The sequence below is a fragment of the Ziziphus jujuba genome, chromosome 10 (genome assembly GCF_031755915.1).
Source record: "Ziziphus jujuba cultivar Dongzao chromosome 10, ASM3175591v1".
Taxonomy (NCBI): domain Eukaryota; kingdom Viridiplantae; phylum Streptophyta; class Magnoliopsida; order Rosales; family Rhamnaceae; genus Ziziphus; species Ziziphus jujuba.
The window spans coordinates 21444000-21462082 of record NC_083388.1 but is presented as its reverse complement, the minus strand read 5'-3'; the positions used below and the strand labels follow the sequence as shown (position 1 = coordinate 21462082).

The window sequence follows — 18083 nt, the reverse complement described above, 5'->3', positions numbered from 1 at the left end:
CAAAAATTTAATGAAAAAATATTTTAAAAATTACAGTTTTTATATAAAAGCAATCTCTAATTTTTATATTAACTAGTTTTTCCCAGTAAAACAAACTCCATAAAACACACTCATCTTGTATGTATTCTAATAATTTATTTTATTATTCCAGTATAAATGCAGAAAGATAAAAGGATTCTACAGCCATTGAAAATTGAAGTAACTTTATATAATAATTATTTTTATTTTTGACTAATTTACATTATAAATTAAATGAATAGACAATTATTGCAGTGGTCAGTTTCGTGGATTAACTGAACAGGGCTGGCTTTTGAGACAAATAGATTTTCCTCTCTGCCGTGTTTTATGATGAGCATGGCAAGGGAAGAGAAGTGGAGACACGGAGGAGGAGAGTGATGGGCAATCCTTCTTTCTCGCTCAGATTCACCATTTTTGTCTCCCTCTCATTCTCTCTCTCGGCAGCTTCATCCTCGTCCAAACCATTTTCATTCTCATCACCTTCGACCAGTATCACAACCCCCAAAGCCACACCTTCGGACTTGCTCTCAGTTCTAGGCCCCAAACACCGTTCGTCAACCGTCAATCCTCTTGTAGCTCGGCAACTTAATTCCTGCTTCAAATTCCTTGTACCCTTTACTCCAACTTTGATCAAACCGGTCCCTCAAAGGCCTTACGGTAGAAGGAGCTTGGGTTTTAACGGACATGGTCGTCGGAGCCGGAGAGAGGAGGATGAGCTTATTTGGTGGCCTCCCCAGCCAGTTTTAGAATTGGCCCGCCTTGCCTTCGATTCTGGTGGTGATCCTGCTGCTATCCATGCTGCGCTCGATCCTACTATAATCCCTGTCGGTTTTTTCAATTGAACTCCGTTTCTATTTTCATGAATGCAAATTATATGTAGGTTGGCTCTGCTTTTCTGGGTTCCGAAATTGGTGTTTAAAACTAGTATCCTTGTTTATGTTGTGTTTTGTGTTCTTCTAAAGAAACTATGTACTTTTGGGTTCTGTTTATTATATATACACTATGTTTTTTATGGATTTGTGAGGATTGCTATTCATGGCTAATAATTAAGAATTGTAAATCAAATTTGATGCCTAGATTGTCATCATGCTTTGTTTATGACGGGAATAGGTTCCTGATGTTGAAGGGTGCAAAGAAAATCGATGTGAACTCACTAGATCTCCTTATGGGTGGCGCTTCATAAGTGAGGTTTCGTATCAACGCAACATAAACTTGAAATTTTCACTCTGCATTAGTTGTGAAATGTATTATTTGTTTTGTTGGATTGATATAGTCTTTTCTTGTCAAATTGTAGGAGTTGAATTCATATCTTGAATTCTTGTTTGAACTTATTGCTGCCCGAGGTCCAACACTTGGATTGGATGTTTCTTTGAATCGCTATGATTTCTTTCATGGTCACCTTTTTATTGCCGCAGACACCAGACAACTTGGTATATTGTAAGTTCCTATCTTTCTTCTTTCTGTTTTTGGTGATTACAGGGATGATATATGTGAGATTTAAGCTTCATTACATAAAAATAAAAAATATTTCACTGCCATTGGTGCTTACACTTGCCAGGTTTCATGCCAAAGAATATCCGGCATTTGATAAAGAAGCGTTTCCATATAATATGGGTTTTTGTCAAATAGGTAAAGCTTAGTAGATAATTGCATTATTCTATGCTACTCCTATAATTCGGTATGTTTATTTAACCATACCTACTAAATTCCCACTTTTTAGTTTCTACTTTAGTATATTGTTTCATTTTAAAAAGTTAGATTACCGGCTTTTATATTTTTAGAGGGAAGGAATTAAAAACGTCAGAAATAAAGAACCAAAAAAAAAAAAAAATTTGAATCCTATGTTTGGTGCTTTAATGGCAGTTCTTAGTTTTTTATTATGATATCAATGTCAGAAGTGGTCTGATTGTTTCATGAAGCTGCATCATTGTTTTTGTGTGTATGTTTTTTTAAATTATTATCAATATTTGTCTTTCAGGGTCAAATGTGACATATGATGATTCAATGAACTTGCGAAACACTCTCTGGCTGGCTCCATTGCCTAGCAATTCAAGTAAAAGTTGGGAAGCACCAGGTACCTACTCCAACTTATCCAATTTTTATGCAGTTGCATCTGTATGAACCTGTTAAAGTTTTGATGTACACAAGTCGTTAGCTTAAAAAAGAACTGCATTACTTGTACTGTCAGACTCTTTTTTCTCTTTGTGAGTTTTTATTTTAATTGAATGAATATGCCAATATCCAGGAAGCTAGTATTTTGTTATGAGAAAAATACCTTATGATTATTTATATTAGGCTAGAAAAAATAATACACAAATAAATTATATATTTGTTATTTTTGTTGGGTTACATATGTGCCTGCTGTTTTTAAATGTACATTTATTTGTCTTTTCTGGATGCTTGTGCCTATGCTCATGCTTTTTGTTTTCTGTTTCACTTTCCTGTTAATTTGGGATGGCAATCTGGTTGGGGGGAAAGGTTTCCAAGTAGTATTGTTCAATTCCACTGCATTAACCCCATGATACTTCTTAACTTACTGCCAGGCAAGATATCAATGAGCAGTTCTGAACTAATTGATTAGAAAATGGGGTATCAATGTATCAAAGTATATGAATGTTAAGCCTCAGTTTTAGACTTGAAAGGAAAATGGGGTATTGAAACTCAATTTGCATGGAGTGAATGCATTGGAATCGAGTTTCTTTCTTAATGAATCACCTGAAGAGAATATAACTTCTTGATTATTTGTGCTTCATTTTTCATTTTCCCACTCATGATGATTTCATAAAGAATTCTTGATCTAAAAATGAAGTAAGAGAAAATTCTTGCATAGGCTAATTTAGTACGGTTCTGATACTGATCATATAGGCGTTTTTGTGGTGCTGGATGCCCGTCCTGGAGGAATCATATACAGAGACATCATACCTGACTATGTAAAATCTGCAAGGACTATATACGAAGGTTTGAAGTTTGATCTGCTGTGTTTCTTCAAGCACATGGTTATGAAATTTTGACATAACTGATTTTTAATTTGGTTTTGGTGGGTTGAATTTAAAACAAGTATATTTTGTATCCACCAGATGATCTTGGAGAAGTTGCGGTAGATGTCAACTACTTGAATGTTGGAGACTCAAAGCCAAATTTTCAAATTTTTATTTGCTGACACACTCTTTACAAGGTATGTACCACTTGCCAAAAACCTTATTCCTTTTCTTCTTCGTTTTGGCATCGAGATAAATGTTGAACTTTTCTCTTTTTCTCTTTTCTTTTTCTTTTCTCTCTTTCTCAGGCTAGTGGTAATTTATTCACGAAGTGATCAACCTCAAAGTAGAAGCCAAAAAAGTGTTTTATCTACTTGTATGATTGCAGAAAAAAAGATTAGTGAGTTCCATGGATATTGCTGTGTTTTTGCAGGCAGATGGCATTCCATTGTGAACAAAGTATATGCCATTTCGCTAATCATAGCAATTGTAACTATTTTTCATTACACTGGGAATATGAATTTGATATTCATCAGACTGGAGCTATAACCTACTAATTGGCTTTTTCTATACTGACATATGTATTTGTTATAAAAATGCAATTCGTGTAAAGATCATGTAGTTGGATGGTGATAAAGATGTGTTCTTGTAATTATATTAAGTGATAGATTAAGGATAAATAATCAGAACATATTGAGTTTAAGACCCAAGTTTCAGATTCTCTCAGGCATTTTTCATTTTCAAACTAGTTATTACAGATTACAAAGTGAAATAAACAAATTCATGAGACGAAAACTTATTGGGAGTAAAATTGATAGTAAAGCCTTTGTCATTTTTTATAGTTAGTTCAACTGATAAAATTTTGAATATATATTTCACTTTGTAATCTGTAATATAGATAGCCCTACTACAAGGAGTACCATTTAAAAAGTGCCTGTGCATGCCTGACATGAACAACAGACATCCACAAAATTGTGCTTTCCATAGAAAAGCTATATATATATATATATATATATACACATATTTTAGAGAGCACAAAGGAAATATTATGCAAAGTGTGTGTTTATATATGTATATATATATATATATATATAAGAGAATTTTACGGTGCGAAACGTATTTAAAATCGATGCTTTTTGAATGAAAGTATTTAAAATCAATGCTTTTTGAATGAAAATGTCGATTTTGATATGTTTAATGTATAGTAAAATTGACATTTTCATCCCAAAAAAATATTGATTTTGAATGTTTCTGTATTTATTTAGATCGTCCATACCAGAGAAATCATATATATATATATATATATTTATTGGAAAAGATGCTATATATATTTGTTGATACAAACCAATCGTAATGCAACCAAGGGACAGCATATCTAGGAAAACATTTTTTCAAAATTTATGTCATTTTCCTCAGGAAAAAAAAAAAAGAGAGGTATTTATTAATTTAAAAATATATTTCTTTTTAATTTCGCATGAAACGAAAACTAAATCGAAATCACCTTTTTTTGTTTTTATTATTATTTTTATTTTTAAATAAAAAATAAAAACACTTGGACGAAAAGCGGGTGCGGTCAACCCATTTACGGTGGTAATCGGATCAATTCCTTAAACGGGTTGGGAGTTTGGACCAACCAATTTTCTCGCTCCCAGTACCCACAACAATCGTCCCTGCGCCGTGCCGATTATTTTCTTGCTCTTTCTCTTTCACTTTCCATCTTCTTCTCGGCCACTAAATAAAAGAAAAGCGACGAGAAGCTGAGCTCATTTTCTATTTGGAAAGATTTTGCAAGGTAATATTTCCTCTTTCACTTCTCTTCCCCAAATTTCTCTTGGTAGCCAAATAGGGGGGTGGCCAACGAGTTCTTGAGCTTGACGAACTGAACCCCAAGAACTCTGATCTCTTTGGTTTGAAATTTAATTTTAATTTCCATATGATAATTTCTATTACCAACTGATGATAACTATTACCAGGGCAGTAGGCATTCAATATTTTTAGTTAGATTTTTTTTTTTTTTTTTTTTGGTTCCTTAATTTCAAATTTGATGGTTTTATGCAGTTTATAGCTTCATATTAGGTGTTAAGTGGAGTAGAACAGAGGGTGAGAGTAATGGGAAGCGAAGAGACAAAAGACCCATTGAAAGGGGTGGATTGGAAAGCAGTTGGTACTGATTTGCAGAAAGATCCTGGTTCTAAGCCCGTCATTAGGAAGCGTCTTCCCAAGAAGATTAGGCAAATTCCCGACTATTATTTCCTTCCCCGAAGATCTCTATCCTATAACCTCGCTTTCTATGGTGCCTGTATTGCTGGTGGGATTGGTGCTGGCATGCTCTTGGAGATCTGGATTGACAAGAAAGTTAAAGGTATCTATATTATGCCCTTGATTTTTCTTTTTTCTTTTTTATTTTTTTATTGTTTGTTTTATTTTGTTCCCTAGGCTGGAATTGAAACCCATTTTGGTCAAAGATTATTGCTTTTACTAACTCAAACGCATAGCAGTACTGAGCATTTAGAGTGAGAAATTATGCATTTTTGGTAATGCTTCCAATATGATACTGAGAAATTAAAATCATGCTCCAATCCGTATGCCATAGAAGAACAACCAGGGCCTCATCATTCATAAACCAAACTAGAAACAAATTAAAGTTTAATTTGTTGGATTTGGGCTGCTTGTTAATAATGTCTTAGGTGTGCATTTAGCATAGTGAAAGTGAAGGGCTGGCTTTAGTAGCTTGCTCCAAGTTCTGCTAAACATAGCTGTGAAATGCATTGAATATACACATAGGCATGTAATCTTATTTGTGGGTGCGATTATATAGGAAGTTAGGAACAGATATATTGGGTTTATGAATCTTTTATGATTAATATAGCCTTTTTTAGTGACTTAATTTTTCGTTTGTCTCTCGTTTGGTAGGTTTATCCTTTAGACCGGTTGCTGACATGATACATAACAGATTTAGTCTCTCTAAAATGTTTTACAGACTGAAAGTAAAAAAAAAAAAAAAAAAAACTATGTACAATATTTTTTTTTTTGGCTTTTTTTCTTTTTTCCGTTTCCTATTACTTAAAATAATGTTGAAAAGGGATAAGAAGTATAACTGCACACCAAGCACCATGGTAACTGTTGTCGATTGCCATGCATGCTTATAAAGCCTCTATCATTATCTCCCAGAAAAAGATTTGATTTGTTATTTGAGATGAATTTCATAGAGCTAAGAAGGAAATCATAGAATGCAAATACACTAATATTCATAGAAGGTTACTATTCTCCTAGAATGCAAAAAGCCTGTAGTAACATGGTCTTAAATTTTATGGCTGTTCCAAGTTCTCTCTCTCTCTCTTTTCTTTTTTATTTTTTATTTTGAATTGATTGTAATAATTAGAATTCGTGCTAAAATCTTTATTGTTTTGGTTTTTTGCAGAGGATGGAGGCGTTATATGGGAGTTTGACAAATAGGCAGAGATGGTATTAGGACAGTAATGGCACTATGAGGACCCTATTTCGTTGTCATTTTTTTAAAATTTTTTTTTAAGTTTCTTGATGAGGCATAGGCTGTATAAAAAGCTGAAAGAATGATTTCGATGGTAATAGTTTTGGGTGCAAAATCTTTGTGATTTAGCATTATTTTGTGATTTTCGTTTCAAACTTGTCATACTCTCCAGTTCCAAAAGCAATATTCAGAGCATGTGAAAATTGGAAATTCTAATGCAGTATCCAAAGCATTTATGTTTGGAGAAAGCTTCTTTAGATTTGGATATAAGGCTGTGGAGTGATTTCATCGCGCATTTTGGTTGGTGGAATATATTTCATCGAGCTCTTGTGGACAGATTCAACAAAATTCATCCAATCGCCATAATCTCTGTCAAACAATAACTAAAATATAGGTTCCAATGAAGTTTGAATTGTAGTAAAGTAGAGAGCGAGATGGCAATAAATCATAATATCAAAATGAGGGGAAAAAAAAAATTATATTCACATGTATTTTCAGACACGACCATTATGGTGTATGTTTGGGAGTCCAATTTGTTTGGAAGAATAGGCCTAAACCTCAACTTCTTCGAACTCGCAAGAACAATAAAAATAAGTGGGTGGTGAAGAAAATCGCTAGAACTTTTAAGTGAAAAACTACCCAAAAAAAGATTTATTATTTTAGTATAAATTTTAAAAAATAATAATAATAAAGAGAGGAAGGTTCTACACGTTTGCAAAAAGCACAAAGAGAGTTGAAAAAAAAAAAAAAAAAAAAAGATGAAAAAAAGAGAATGATGGTGGATCTGGAAGTTTATTAACATTGTCCGGGCTGGCCCAATAGGCCTGTTTTTAACGGCTATTCCCTCCGTGGGGCCGTGTTTATCCAAAATCTCTGCCACGTGTACCTCAACGTGGGTCCGTCAGTTACTGATATTTATCTCGCTCGAATAAATAATTAAAAAACGTAGAAGAATTAGAAAGTTGGTCCAAAATATAAAATTTAGAAAATCACATGGCATACACAGTGCTCCTTTAGCTCCATTGCGACTGACGAAACGCACTGGCCCGCGAACCCTCTTCTCGGAGTCGTGCTATTTTTTAATTGTTGTTGCTCTACACTCGCGCATCTCCTACTCTCTCTCTCCTCTCTCTTTCTCTCTCTAGAAATTTCTGTAAAATTGTTGTTATGGCGGCGGCTTGGATCGATCGCAGAGATCTGTGGAAAGAGAAGGCTCGGTCCTTGCAGCTCCGCCTCAGGGACCGCTTCAGAGTGGCCGTCGACTGGAGGCTCCGCCGCCATCCCATCGTCGCCGACGCTTCCTTCTCCGTCACTTTTCAACGTTGGCTCAAGCAATTCCGTGACTTCCGTAGGGAGTCTCTTCCTTCTTCCTCCACTTTCTACCGCAAACGAGGTAGCTATTTCATACTGCTTCTTCTTGTTTTTGTTTCTGTAATGTGAGATGGAAATTTTCTAATTGTTCTTTCTGGTTTTCGCCTTTTATTTGTTTATTTATTTTTTTCGTTGTGCAATTGCGTTTTTGATCATTCGTAAGTGCTTTTCTTAATTGACGCATTGGCTGCATGGGTTTCTGAGTGTGTCCGATTTAGTTTTGATAGCGAATTAATGCAATTTGAGTAATAATTTAATAATATATTTTGCAGCAATTAATTATAAATAATATTTTGCTATTGCTTTTTAAGTGTAAGATTAAGTTGAAATTGAAATACGAGCACGCCTTGGGATATTCAGCATGGCATTGGATTCAATATTGGCTTTAATTTTATTTTTTTTATGTAGCAACTTGACATTGATTCTTTTGGGGGCTATAATGGCTTCCAAGTTTTGTTATTAGCTGTGTTGTTTGTGCTTGGATGTGTGTGAATTCTCAGAAGATTTTATGCTTTACAAACGATCAATGCTTGTTGCTGCAGTGAGCAAGGAGTTCAATGCTGAAGAAGATTCAACCATACTTCGAATGCTTCAAGCTGTGGCTGTTCCTGTTCTTGGAAATGTCTGCCATGTGTTTATGCATGGATTAAACCGTATACAGGTACGGTAGGAGGTTTTATTTTGACCCTGTAACTTTATTAAACTAGTTGAGGTTTTCAATGATTAATTTGGGTTGTTGGACAAAACAGATATTTGGTGCAGAAAAGTTACATGAGGCATTGCTAAATAGACCAAAGGGCAAGCCTCTTATAACGGTATGGTTCTGTCATTATTTCTATGGTTTTATGATTGATATTCAGTTGTTTTATCTGATATTGACCTCTCTTTTGGTTATCAATTTCCTAAATTTATATTATAGTATATACTGGCGAGGGACTATTATATTTTTTTCTTTTTTTTGCTTCAGGTGAGCAATCATGTTGCTTCTGTTGATGATCCATTTGTTATTTCTGCATTGCTTCCTCCACGCGTTCTTCTGGATGCTCAGAACTTGAGATGGACACTTTGTGCTTCAGATCGATGTTTTAAAAATCCTGTGACTTCTGCTTTCTTTAAATCTGTCAAAGTCTTGCCAGTTTCTCGAGGTGATGGAATTTATCAGAAGGTAATTTTCCTGTCATGTCTTTTATTTGGCAGGAGACTTTATAACAGTTTAAAATGCTATTGCTTAGTTTTTCAATTATTTGAAATTTGTCAAACAGTTAAAGTTAACATGGGTATATCATCTCCATCTGTTCCTTGGTCTGACTGTGTCGAACCATTAAATTACATTGTCATTTGGAGTAATTTCTCTATTAATACAAAGTTTAGAATAATAACGTACTTATCTTTTAGCATTCTGCTGTATCATATGGGGTTGTGTGAGTTAAAATAGTTCTGGTTAGGGATCTCCGTTCACCAACCTGTTGCAGAATGCTATTATAGGTGGGAAAAAGTTTGGTTGGTCTATAACGATTTATGTTGATAAGCTTGGATCTGATCTTTTGATCTATATCTTAATTGGAATATGCTTTTTTTTTTTTTTTTTTTTTTGTGTAAATAAATATGATTAAGTTCTCATCATTCCTTTTTAATTGTTTCAGGGCATGGACATGGCTATCTCCAAATTGAATCAGGGTGGCTGGGTTCACATTTTCCCAGAAGGTAGCCGTTCTCGAGATGGTGGAAAAACCATGGGACATTCCAAGAGAGGTGTTGGAAGGTGAGGTTCTGAATTGCTTAATAGGAGATATCTATTTCTCGTTGATATGATTAATAGAATCTGTTGTGATAAAAGAGACGGTATTTTCTTGCAACAAAATACTTAATACTTTCAGTACTCCCCTTTGATCAACTTGCTCTTGAAAAGACCTGTGTTTCTATTGCAGTTGTTGTATGTTATCATTTCTATTTGTTATTTTTTTTTTTTGGTGCTTCTGAAACATTGTGCGGTGACCATTTAAATTCATGCCTTACAGGTTGGTCCTTGATGCTGACAATATACCCTTGGTTGTTCCATTTGTACATACTGGGATGCAGGACATTATGCCAATTGGGGCGAACTTCCCAAGGATTGGCAAGACGGTATGTAGTCTAGCGCTTGCTTTGTCATAGAAATTTCTGAGACACTGTGCTTCTATCTTTTCAAGATAAATTAATGTCCTTCCTCATCAATTAGTTACAGTATTGTACTATTAAGAGCTCGGATTTTAACCAAATGCATGTATGTTGTCCAATCATATTGATATGGTATAAATGGTCATCTAACAGTTCTATATTTGGATGCAGTTGCATAATCTTTCCTAGAACACTTAATTCCCCGGCACACAACCATCTCTGCAGCATGCTAATTTTTTTACACATGCTTGAATGTCTAGGTGACAGTAATTATTGGTGATCCTATCCAATTTGATGATTTGCTCAATTCTGAAGGAGCCAAAAGTTTACCCAGAGGAAAACTACATGATGCTGCAGCTTCAAGAATCGGTCATCAACTCCATGAATTGAAGGTTCAGCTTGACAAATTAGTTCTTCAACAAGAATTTGAATTACAAAATCGACCTTTTAGGAACACAGAACGAGCGGCTGAGATTTTGCAGCAGGTTGATTGGGAATCATTTGGTATGGGGAGCCTTACGTCGAGTGAAGATGATAAAGGGACGAAAGAAGAAATTCAAATCCAACCTAAGCTAGAGGCTAGTTACCAAAAAGAGCCATCATCTTCTGATTGGCATTTCAAAGTTGGATTCTCCGACGAAAGAGGGATTGCATCGAGGATGCATGGTTTCATGGACCCGACGGAGTTTATGAGTTTTGCCGCCAGAGGTTTATTTATGAATCGTAAATCCCAGAAAGTTTCTAGACCTAGAGAGGTTGGCCCCTTAAAAGCATGGAAGCAATTTTTGGAAGCTCATGCACTACGACAGTAGAATTAGTACAGGGTGGTGGTGTAAAATAGAATTTTGGCTTTCCCGATAACTATTATTAGTGTTATAGCTCGTCTTTACATAAAGAGAGAACAATTTGATGTAAGTTCCGGAGCCCCAAAAAAAAAAAAAAAAAAAAAAATCATTTTTTGTGATCATTTGTTTGTTTTCATCAAAAATAATAATAATAATAATAATAGAAGAAGAAAAAGGATCATCTGTTTACTGTAACTGGAAGTGAAAATTTGATTCAATTTGGTGATTTGAAAGCCACATCAGTTTAAAAATGGTGATAAACCATAAATGATCACTAGCCAACTAGCCAATTACCATTGCAAGTATGCTTAGTGTATGAGCAGCGATATTAAAAATATTTATGATATAAATCAAAATTACTGGTTTGGTTAAATTCATTTCCCCTATGCATAGCTTAAAGTTAATTTGTTATTCTTTGTCAAATGCCATTGTATCCACTTAGCATTTTTGTAAAGTATCAACCTTTGGCATTAGCAGCGACTCCTCAGCATATCCGAGGATCCAAAATCAACAGTTCACAAATTTAAATAAACAAGAGGCATTTTAGTTTTCTCCTTTTCAGGAAATAGTTTTGGTTACCAACAAAGAGCTAAAGTGAAACATCAAGAAACCGGAAGACACATAACTGCTAGAGCTGGAAAACTTATAAGTTGGCTAGCCGATCATTTGAAATAAAACCATAAATTAGTAGTGATATTCTTTATATTTTATTCATTATATGCCCCTAACAAAAAGGGGTGTGTCTCATTTCCAGATTTCTTAAAAATTAAGTTTTTCTTGACTATGAAAGATTTCTTAAAAAACAAAAGAGGTTGCAGCTTAGTTTTCTCATAACACAACATATTTTCAATAGCTAATATCCACCAACAACAAATGTTCCGAGCAGATGAAAACATAAATAAACAAAAATATAAATCAATTTAACTACCAAAAAAAAAAAAAAAAAAAAAAAAAAAACACTGATCCAACCCAAGTATAGTCGTTTTTCAAGGTTGAAATTTCAAATCATTCAATACAAAAGCTTCCATATTGAAATAAAAAACACCATGATAAAAATGGAAAACATAATCTGATACTGAAAGCTAACACAAAACAGTCATTATGGTGTCAAACCGAAAAATGAGAGATAATAATAATCTCAACGCAACCTTCTAGCCTCCCTTTCAGACTCAAGAAGGGTAAGGATATCACCTTCCCTAACTGGTCCCTTAACATTCCTCATGATGAACCGATTTTGGTCGTCCAGAAACTTCACTCTCACCTGAGTCACCTGTCCTCTTGACCCTGTCCTACCCATTACTTTCACCACCACAGCATGCTTCACCTGGGACTCCATTCTTCACCAAAAACTAAAACCACAAAACAGATATTTAGAAATTAACCAATTATTAACAGAGTTCCAAAAATTGAAATTAACCAATTAGTCATCACACACAGAACATAACAATGTTGGCAAAAGAACCAAATACCAAATACCAAAAACCAAAAACCCACTATGCTATTCCATGTAAAATTATTGCAAAAACGCTTTCAAGCTCATCAGCAAGTAGACTAATAAATCCCAATGACTAATCGAAATTCCAAACAAACGGATTATTTCTTCTTAACTCTGTCAGATAGTTGAATCGAGTTAAATCTAATTAGATACAGCACACCAAAGAACATAACCCAACCCGGTTAATTAAATTCGTTCCAATTACAACAAGCAACAGCCAAAACTTTAAAGAGAATCGGAGTTATCAAATACAATAAGCAAACCAAATATAGCAGAGGAAAACCAATAAAACAAAAAAACAAAAAAACAAAAAGGGTCTGTACCTCAAGGAGATCAAGAGAAGATGATAAGAAGATCGAAGAATTCCAAGTGTTGAGAGCCGCGGCAAACTTTGAAGAAGACGGGATAGAAACCCTAACACTCTGTATATAAAGGACCACGTGTTTTTATTTTTATTTTATTTTTTATTTTTTTCTTGCAAAATAAGGTGTCACGTGCTTTCAAGGAAAATTACATTTAACAATAAACACTTTTTTTTGTTTTTTTTGTTTTTCCTTTGCTTAAACAAAAACACTCTTTTTTCCAATAAAAACAAAGGTATGTTTATCTTTATTTATATTATCTGTTTTTTATTATTATTATTATTTTTCTATATCTAATTGCTTTTATTTTGAAATATTAGCTAATTATTTTATGATATATTTCCAATATTATGGTATCAACTTTTTGGATCCAAAGTGGAAAGAGAATAACATGTTTGGATTTGTTATTTTGATTCAATTCTAGTTAGATATCGAATTTTACTTTTGTTTTTTTAGTATTGTTTTTAGTCTTTTTTGGTAATAATTGTTTTGACTCTTTTGGCAGTAAAACAAATATTCAGTTTAGATAATTTTATGCCTAAAGCATGTAATGTTTTATGGATTTGAATTATTACTTTCTTTTTTTTTTTTTTTTTTTTTTTTTTTGATGAATGGATATGAATCATTATACATTTTATATTTTATCTTTTAAACTACAACAAATCCACATCGCCTTTGAATTATTTTTTTTGCCATCATAGTCAAATAATGCATATCAACTATTATTTATTTTTTTAAAATTAATCATACTCAATTAATACAATTTTATTAAAAATTTATTTTACTCTGTTCTATTTTCATTTAGAACTTATGTGCAAATTTAATTTTGGCCAAATTTAATAAATAAAATTGAAAATTTAAACTAAAGTAATAGAAATAAAGGAGGAAATTTTAACACTTTTTTAAGTGTGAAAAAGGTAAAGTGTAAAACATGCAATAGTTTAGGGGATTAAACATATTTTACCTTTAAAATTATGAAAATAAGATTAAAATCATGAGTAAAATTAATTTCACTTTCCGAAAATTCAACAAAATCTTAATATAATTATTTGTATTATTTTTGTTTGAAAAGATTATAATTATTCGTATTACATTTTTATTGATTGCAAAGTTTTGTTGAAGTACAGAACCAATAATAAACGTTGTCTAATTATAATTTTTTTTAAAAGTGAATCTATTATCCCAGACTTCCCAGTATAAAGCACACGACAACAAAATGAAATGACGAAACTTATGTCGTACGTGGAATGCACGACGACAACTTGAACGTCGCCATAACGAACGGCCAGGATCATCCGTCGGATGGACATGGTTCATAGTCACATCTATCCCCACCAATCAAAATCATTTCGACTCGCACATTCCAAGCGACCTTTACAGATCATGCACGGCAAAGGAAAGTATCCCCTACGGTACATTCTCAATAACGTCACCCCAATCTGGTTCATCTGTTTGTGCGGGTCCCAAAACCTACGGTCCAGATGCATTCATTCTGTGCAATGCATCGCAGAGAATTACATTGCTCTTTTCTTCTCCCTCCCTCTGTATCTTCCCCAACTTCACTTTCGTTTCAAATCAGAGAGAGAGAGAGAGAAAGAGAGAGAGATAGAAAAATGGCGGACGAGGAAGAAGCAGAGCTTAGCGAGAAGCAGAAGAAGGAGATAGCGAAATGGTTCCTCCTCAACTCTCCTCCTGGTGAAATCCAGTATGTTGCCAAAGGTGAAGCACTTTTTTCTGTGAAATTAATCTAAAAAAGCGTAATTTATATTTCTATTCGCTTCTTTTTTGCTTTGAATTAGTCTCTTTATGGAAATTCACAGTTTCTTTGATTTTTTCTTTAAGTTGTGATCAAGAATGTACTGAGACAAGTTTTTGAAAATTTCTTATGCTTTTTTGTTTGTTTGGCAGATGTGAAAGCGATTTTGAACGACGAGGAACTCTACAAGGAAGCAGCATCGGAGTCATTCCCACTGTACAACAAATCCCACATGATTTCCCTAGAATTGCCCTGCCGGGCCGGCGACGTATGCATCAGACAACCTCTCTCTCTCTCTCTCTCCAGCAATTATTTTTTTGTAATTAGTTAATTAACTGTATGTTTGTTTTGGAGCTCCATCTCATAAATTTTCAGTTCCAGTAGGTTTTAGTCGTTGCAGTGAAACGTAACAGAACCTAATTTACACTTTTAGATTCATTTGTGCATTTAACAATAGGACCTGAAAGCAAAAAAGTTTAGCTTTTTCCTCAATCTGTATTCAGAACTCTTTTATCTTTTCCTTTTCTCTCATTGGTTTTTTTTTTTTTTTTTTTTTGTATTTTTTATTTTATTTTATTTTATTTTTATGTCATACATCAACGAGATTCTATCTAGCGTCATTTGTAAATTGTGTATAAGACTCCAGTGAAAGTGTTTCTTGATTGTTATTTTTTCCCCCCAATTGTAGAAGTAATTTGATCCCGTTACTTGATTGCTTTCTGATTTATAGTGCGAGTCTATACCATATGCATAGTTACCTGAAAAATCTTAACACTTGGTTGCAAAGATTTAGTTCTACTCAACTTAATGTTTTAATTTTTACATTTATGCATAAGGATTGCTGTTTTTAGGTTATGGGTGTTCTTAGATATATGGCTTATTACTTATAATGTAATTTGCAGACAAAGCATTCATCAAACTGTTTTGGTCTCTTTCTCTCTCTGATCATATTGTGTATGCAGGTAATAATTACATCTTACGGGGAGATCAACGAAAATGAGTACCTTGATCCAAGAACTGCCCAAGTCGCTATAGTTGACCACATCAAACAGGTAAACTTTGATTTTAATGTAACGATTAAAGGCTAGTGAAAACTGGGACATGATTAGAGGAGAAAAAGACCTCTCGGGTTTAGTTATAGCCTTGTAGGAGAATAGGAAATTTATCTGTAATGTCAAAGTTAGGTACTTTATTTTTCCTTGGTCAAGGTTGTCAGGTTATAAAGTTTTATGTAGAGTTACTACTTTAACCTGCCAAGGGATTAAAAATGCAAGATTTCTGTCTATAACGTACCCTTCTTGTAATTTATCCTATTTTTCAACATCATGCACTTTCTGTGGACTTTGTCAAAGCACCTAATGTGTATGATATGTAACTCATTATGTTTTCATTGGGTTTTATTATCTTGGTCGTTTTACCCATTATTTCATCATAATGTGCTAAATTGGTTCAGGTTTGTACAGAGGCTAGACCTGCATTGGATGAGGAACTACCATCCCCATATATTGAAGAATTTCGGTATGCTTTATAATTTTAATAGTTAAATTACATATGATTTCTTTTGGACAGAAATGTGCACCTGCATAGCCCAAAAATTTAGATACAAACGCAGTATTAGGTGCTGAATGCTCTCATTCAAATTAGACGTCTATAGTCATATTGTATTTTCAAGTAAAATCTGCAAATTTATGCCATGCACATTGTACAAATCAACTGTATTGTGCCTTTTTTATTTTTTTTCCCCTTTCTCTCTCTCTGTGTTAAATGAACTGTATTGTTTCTGCTTTACATAATCAGTGTAAAATAAAAAAAAATAATCTGGCTTATATAACGTTGTGTGGCAAATCCATTTTTATCTTAATTGATAGCTGTATTACATTTTCCACAGATGTGCCCTTGATGCAGAAATTCTGAAATACATTGGTGAAGCCTATCCAAAAGGTGTCTGCTCAGTTTACTGTGGGAAAGGAAAAGATGTCGAGGGTCCAGGATCTGATTTTGAGCTTGTGGTGGTAATTTCTGCCACTAGACATAGCCCGCAAAATTTCTGGTGCGTGAAATTAGTTAAATGAACAATTTACAAATTGTTTTCTTGCTCTTTATGTGTGTTTTGAGTTGGGACATAAGTATTCTATATCAAAACTTGCTTGTATGATTGCATACATTTATTGTTAGTATGTGTTTTTACAGGACACAAGTCAAAAACTATTTAGTTTTGTGTTTTATCTTTTATTAATATTTTTATTGGCATAATATAGCAATGGTAGCTGGCGCTCAGTATGGACCATTGAGTTCAAAGATGAAATACAGATACTTGAATTTAGTGGCAAACTCCAGGTATCTTGGGCTAAATTATTGGATTGCATAACAGATCTGTGCTTTTCTGTTCACTTTTTCTTAAATTATTCAGGTTGGATCAATATACATTGTAAAAAATAGACCAAGAGTTAGTAGTTTCTCTTCCTTTCTCTAATTCTTTCAGGTGGGTGCCCATTATTTTGAGGAGGGAAATGTCCAGCTAGATGCAAAACATGAATGCAAAGATTCAACAGTCTTTCAGGTTGGACATACTTCTATCATAATTTGTTTTCATTGTTGTTTATATGCAGTTAGGACGTCCTGTTCTTGTTGTTTAACAGTCAGCGTCAAAAGATGTTAGGGTTTTTTCTTGATGTTAATGACTCATACTCTTCTGCCAAAAGATCTGTTCTACCCTCAGGTGTATGTAGTTCTAGCTGTTGAAGAATGTGCCTGTTTTAATTACCAATTCATGTCTATCTCGTTATCTATTAATCCATTCTGAATTGTTTGACATGTTTTATATGTTTCAGTCCCCAGAAGATTCTGCGATTAGCATAGCCAACATTATTCGACATCATGAGACAGAGTATTTGGCTTCTCTTGAGGTTCATAAAAATGATCATTTCTTACTTAAAACGGTTTGACCTTTTTAGAACTCTTATTTACTGATTTTCTTTGCAGGCATCCTATTCAAACTTGCCGGATACCACTTTCAAGGTACTATATATAAACAGTTACCCTATAAAGATTTGTTTTTAAATATTGGTTCATTCAATGGCTAAGGCTTATAAAGATTAAAAACTTATAATTGCTGTGCAGGACCTTCGGAGAAAGCTTCCTGTCACGCGCACCTTATTTCCATGGCACAACACCTTGCAATTCAGCTTGACAAGAGACATCACGAAAGAACTTGGCATTGGAAAGTGAATACACCACTGAAATCAGGAGTCATGCTTCTTATATATATGCCTACCTAGACAGCAAGTCTCTGTAATATGTACCTTTGAGTGACTATTTGTGTTGATTGCTTTTCTCTCTCTTTCTATAATCTCCTTTTGTTCTAATTCATCGGCCTCAAAAATTGTCATCTGGCTTTTAGAGTTTTCTTTCCCTCAGTTTTGGTGCATTTGTAATCTAGCATTTATTTTTGGGTAATGTAATGTATAGCAATAAAATGGTTGTGGTTCGTTTTTCATGCTTTGTTGTGCATGTGGATTGCGGAGGATGTTTGTGGAGTTGTAATCATCTGTATTGGGAAAAAAGTGGCTATAAGTTGTTGAATCTTAAAAGTGACCATAAGTTGTTGGAAT

General features: G+C 33.9%; 5 protein-coding genes across 7 annotated transcripts; 4 read left to right on the top strand and 1 right to left on the bottom strand.

Annotated features, from left to right (window-relative positions):
* Positions 1 to 274: 274 nt before the first annotated feature.
* LOC107411874 (uncharacterized) lies at positions 275 to 3531 on the top strand. Its single transcript, XM_016019540.4, has 8 exons — positions 275 to 842; positions 1129 to 1206; positions 1313 to 1455; positions 1577 to 1647; positions 1997 to 2092; positions 2884 to 2976; positions 3096 to 3193; positions 3305 to 3531. Exons 1-7 carry the CDS (start codon positions 396 to 398, stop codon positions 3176 to 3178), a joined length of 1011 nt encoding a protein of 336 aa, XP_015875026.3. The 5' UTR covers positions 275 to 395; the 3' UTR covers positions 3179 to 3193; positions 3305 to 3531.
* Positions 3532 to 4628: 1097 nt separating this feature from the next.
* On the top strand, positions 4629 to 6702 carry LOC107411898 (uncharacterized). Of its 2 annotated transcripts, none has more exons than XM_016019572.4 (3): positions 4629 to 4788; positions 5055 to 5358; positions 6418 to 6702. In XM_016019572.4, exons 2-3 carry the CDS (start codon positions 5106 to 5108, stop codon positions 6450 to 6452), a joined length of 288 nt encoding a protein of 95 aa, XP_015875058.1. In that variant the 5' UTR covers positions 4629 to 4788; positions 5055 to 5105; the 3' UTR covers positions 6453 to 6702. The 2 variants fall into 2 exon arrangements, with proteins under 2 accessions (XP_015875058.1, XP_015875059.1); XM_016019573.4 differs by having other exon boundaries at positions 4631 to 4788; positions 5062 to 5358.
* A 749-nt stretch (positions 6703 to 7451) lies between these two features.
* On the top strand, positions 7452 to 10993 carry LOC107411864 (uncharacterized). Its single transcript, XM_016019529.4, has 7 exons — positions 7452 to 7879; positions 8400 to 8518; positions 8607 to 8672; positions 8825 to 9022; positions 9501 to 9619; positions 9876 to 9981; positions 10275 to 10993. Exons 1-7 carry the CDS (start codon positions 7654 to 7656, stop codon positions 10824 to 10826), a joined length of 1386 nt encoding a protein of 461 aa, XP_015875015.2. The 5' UTR covers positions 7452 to 7653; the 3' UTR covers positions 10827 to 10993.
* An 826-nt stretch (positions 10994 to 11819) lies between these two features.
* Positions 11820 to 12836, bottom strand: LOC107411887 (small ribosomal subunit protein eS28). The gene is made up of 2 exons (XM_016019557.4): positions 12678 to 12836; positions 11820 to 12208 (listed from the first exon to the last, which is right to left on the bottom strand). The coding sequence occupies exon 2, from the start codon at positions 12193 to 12195 to the stop codon at positions 11998 to 12000; it is 198 nt and encodes a 65-aa protein (XP_015875043.1). The 5' UTR covers positions 12196 to 12208; positions 12678 to 12836; the 3' UTR covers positions 11820 to 11997.
* A 1434-nt stretch (positions 12837 to 14270) lies between these two features.
* On the top strand, positions 14271 to 17968 carry LOC107411925 (F-actin-capping protein subunit alpha). 2 transcript variants are annotated; one of them, XM_016019606.4, is made up of 10 exons: positions 14271 to 14435; positions 14625 to 14740; positions 15435 to 15524; positions 15926 to 15990; positions 16361 to 16522; positions 16731 to 16809; positions 16955 to 17032; positions 17304 to 17359; positions 17455 to 17490; positions 17593 to 17968. In XM_016019606.4, exons 1-10 carry the CDS (start codon positions 14330 to 14332, stop codon positions 17660 to 17662), a joined length of 858 nt encoding a protein of 285 aa, XP_015875092.3. In that variant the 5' UTR covers positions 14271 to 14329; the 3' UTR covers positions 17663 to 17968. The 2 variants fall into 2 exon arrangements, with proteins under 2 accessions (XP_015875092.3, XP_015875091.1); XM_016019605.4 differs by having other exon boundaries at positions 14272 to 14435; positions 17304 to 17378.
* Positions 17969 to 18083: the final 115 nt, after the last annotated feature.

Bases quoted from the DNA above. Each gene is read 5' to 3' on its own strand.
- LOC107411874 (XM_016019540.4), top strand. From the start codon at position 396: ATGGGCAATCCTTCTTTCTCGCTCAGATTCACCATTTTTGTCTCCCTC. The intron at 2,093-2,883 runs GTACCTACTCCA...CTGATCATATAG, and splicing joins TAAAAGTTGGGAAGCACCAG to GCGTTTTTGTGGTGCTGGAT. The intron at 2,977-3,095 runs GTTTGAAGTTTG...TGTATCCACCAG, and splicing joins TGCAAGGACTATATACGAAG to ATGATCTTGGAGAAGTTGCG.
- LOC107411898 (XM_016019572.4), top strand. From the start codon at position 5,106: ATGGGAAGCGAAGAGACAAAAGACCCATTGAAAGGGGTGGATTGGAAA. The intron at 5,359-6,417 runs GTATCTATATTA...GGTTTTTTGCAG, and splicing joins GATTGACAAGAAAGTTAAAG to AGGATGGAGGCGTTATATGG.
- LOC107411887 (XM_016019557.4), bottom strand. From the start codon at position 12,195: ATGGAGTCCCAGGTGAAGCATGCTGTGGTGGTGAAAGTAATGGGTAGG.
- LOC107411864 (XM_016019529.4), top strand. From the start codon at position 7,654: ATGGCGGCGGCTTGGATCGATCGCAGAGATCTGTGGAAAGAGAAGGCT. The intron at 7,880-8,399 runs GTAGCTATTTCA...TTGTTGCTGCAG, and splicing joins CACTTTCTACCGCAAACGAG to TGAGCAAGGAGTTCAATGCT. The intron at 9,023-9,500 runs GTAATTTTCCTG...TAATTGTTTCAG, and splicing joins GTGATGGAATTTATCAGAAG to GGCATGGACATGGCTATCTC.
- LOC107411925 (XM_016019605.4), top strand. From the start codon at position 14,330: ATGGCGGACGAGGAAGAAGCAGAGCTTAGCGAGAAGCAGAAGAAGGAG. The intron at 17,379-17,454 runs GTTCATAAAAAT...TTTTCTTTGCAG, and splicing joins AGTATTTGGCTTCTCTTGAG to GCATCCTATTCAAACTTGCC. The intron at 17,491-17,592 runs GTACTATATATA...ATTGCTGTGCAG, and splicing joins TGCCGGATACCACTTTCAAG to GACCTTCGGAGAAAGCTTCC.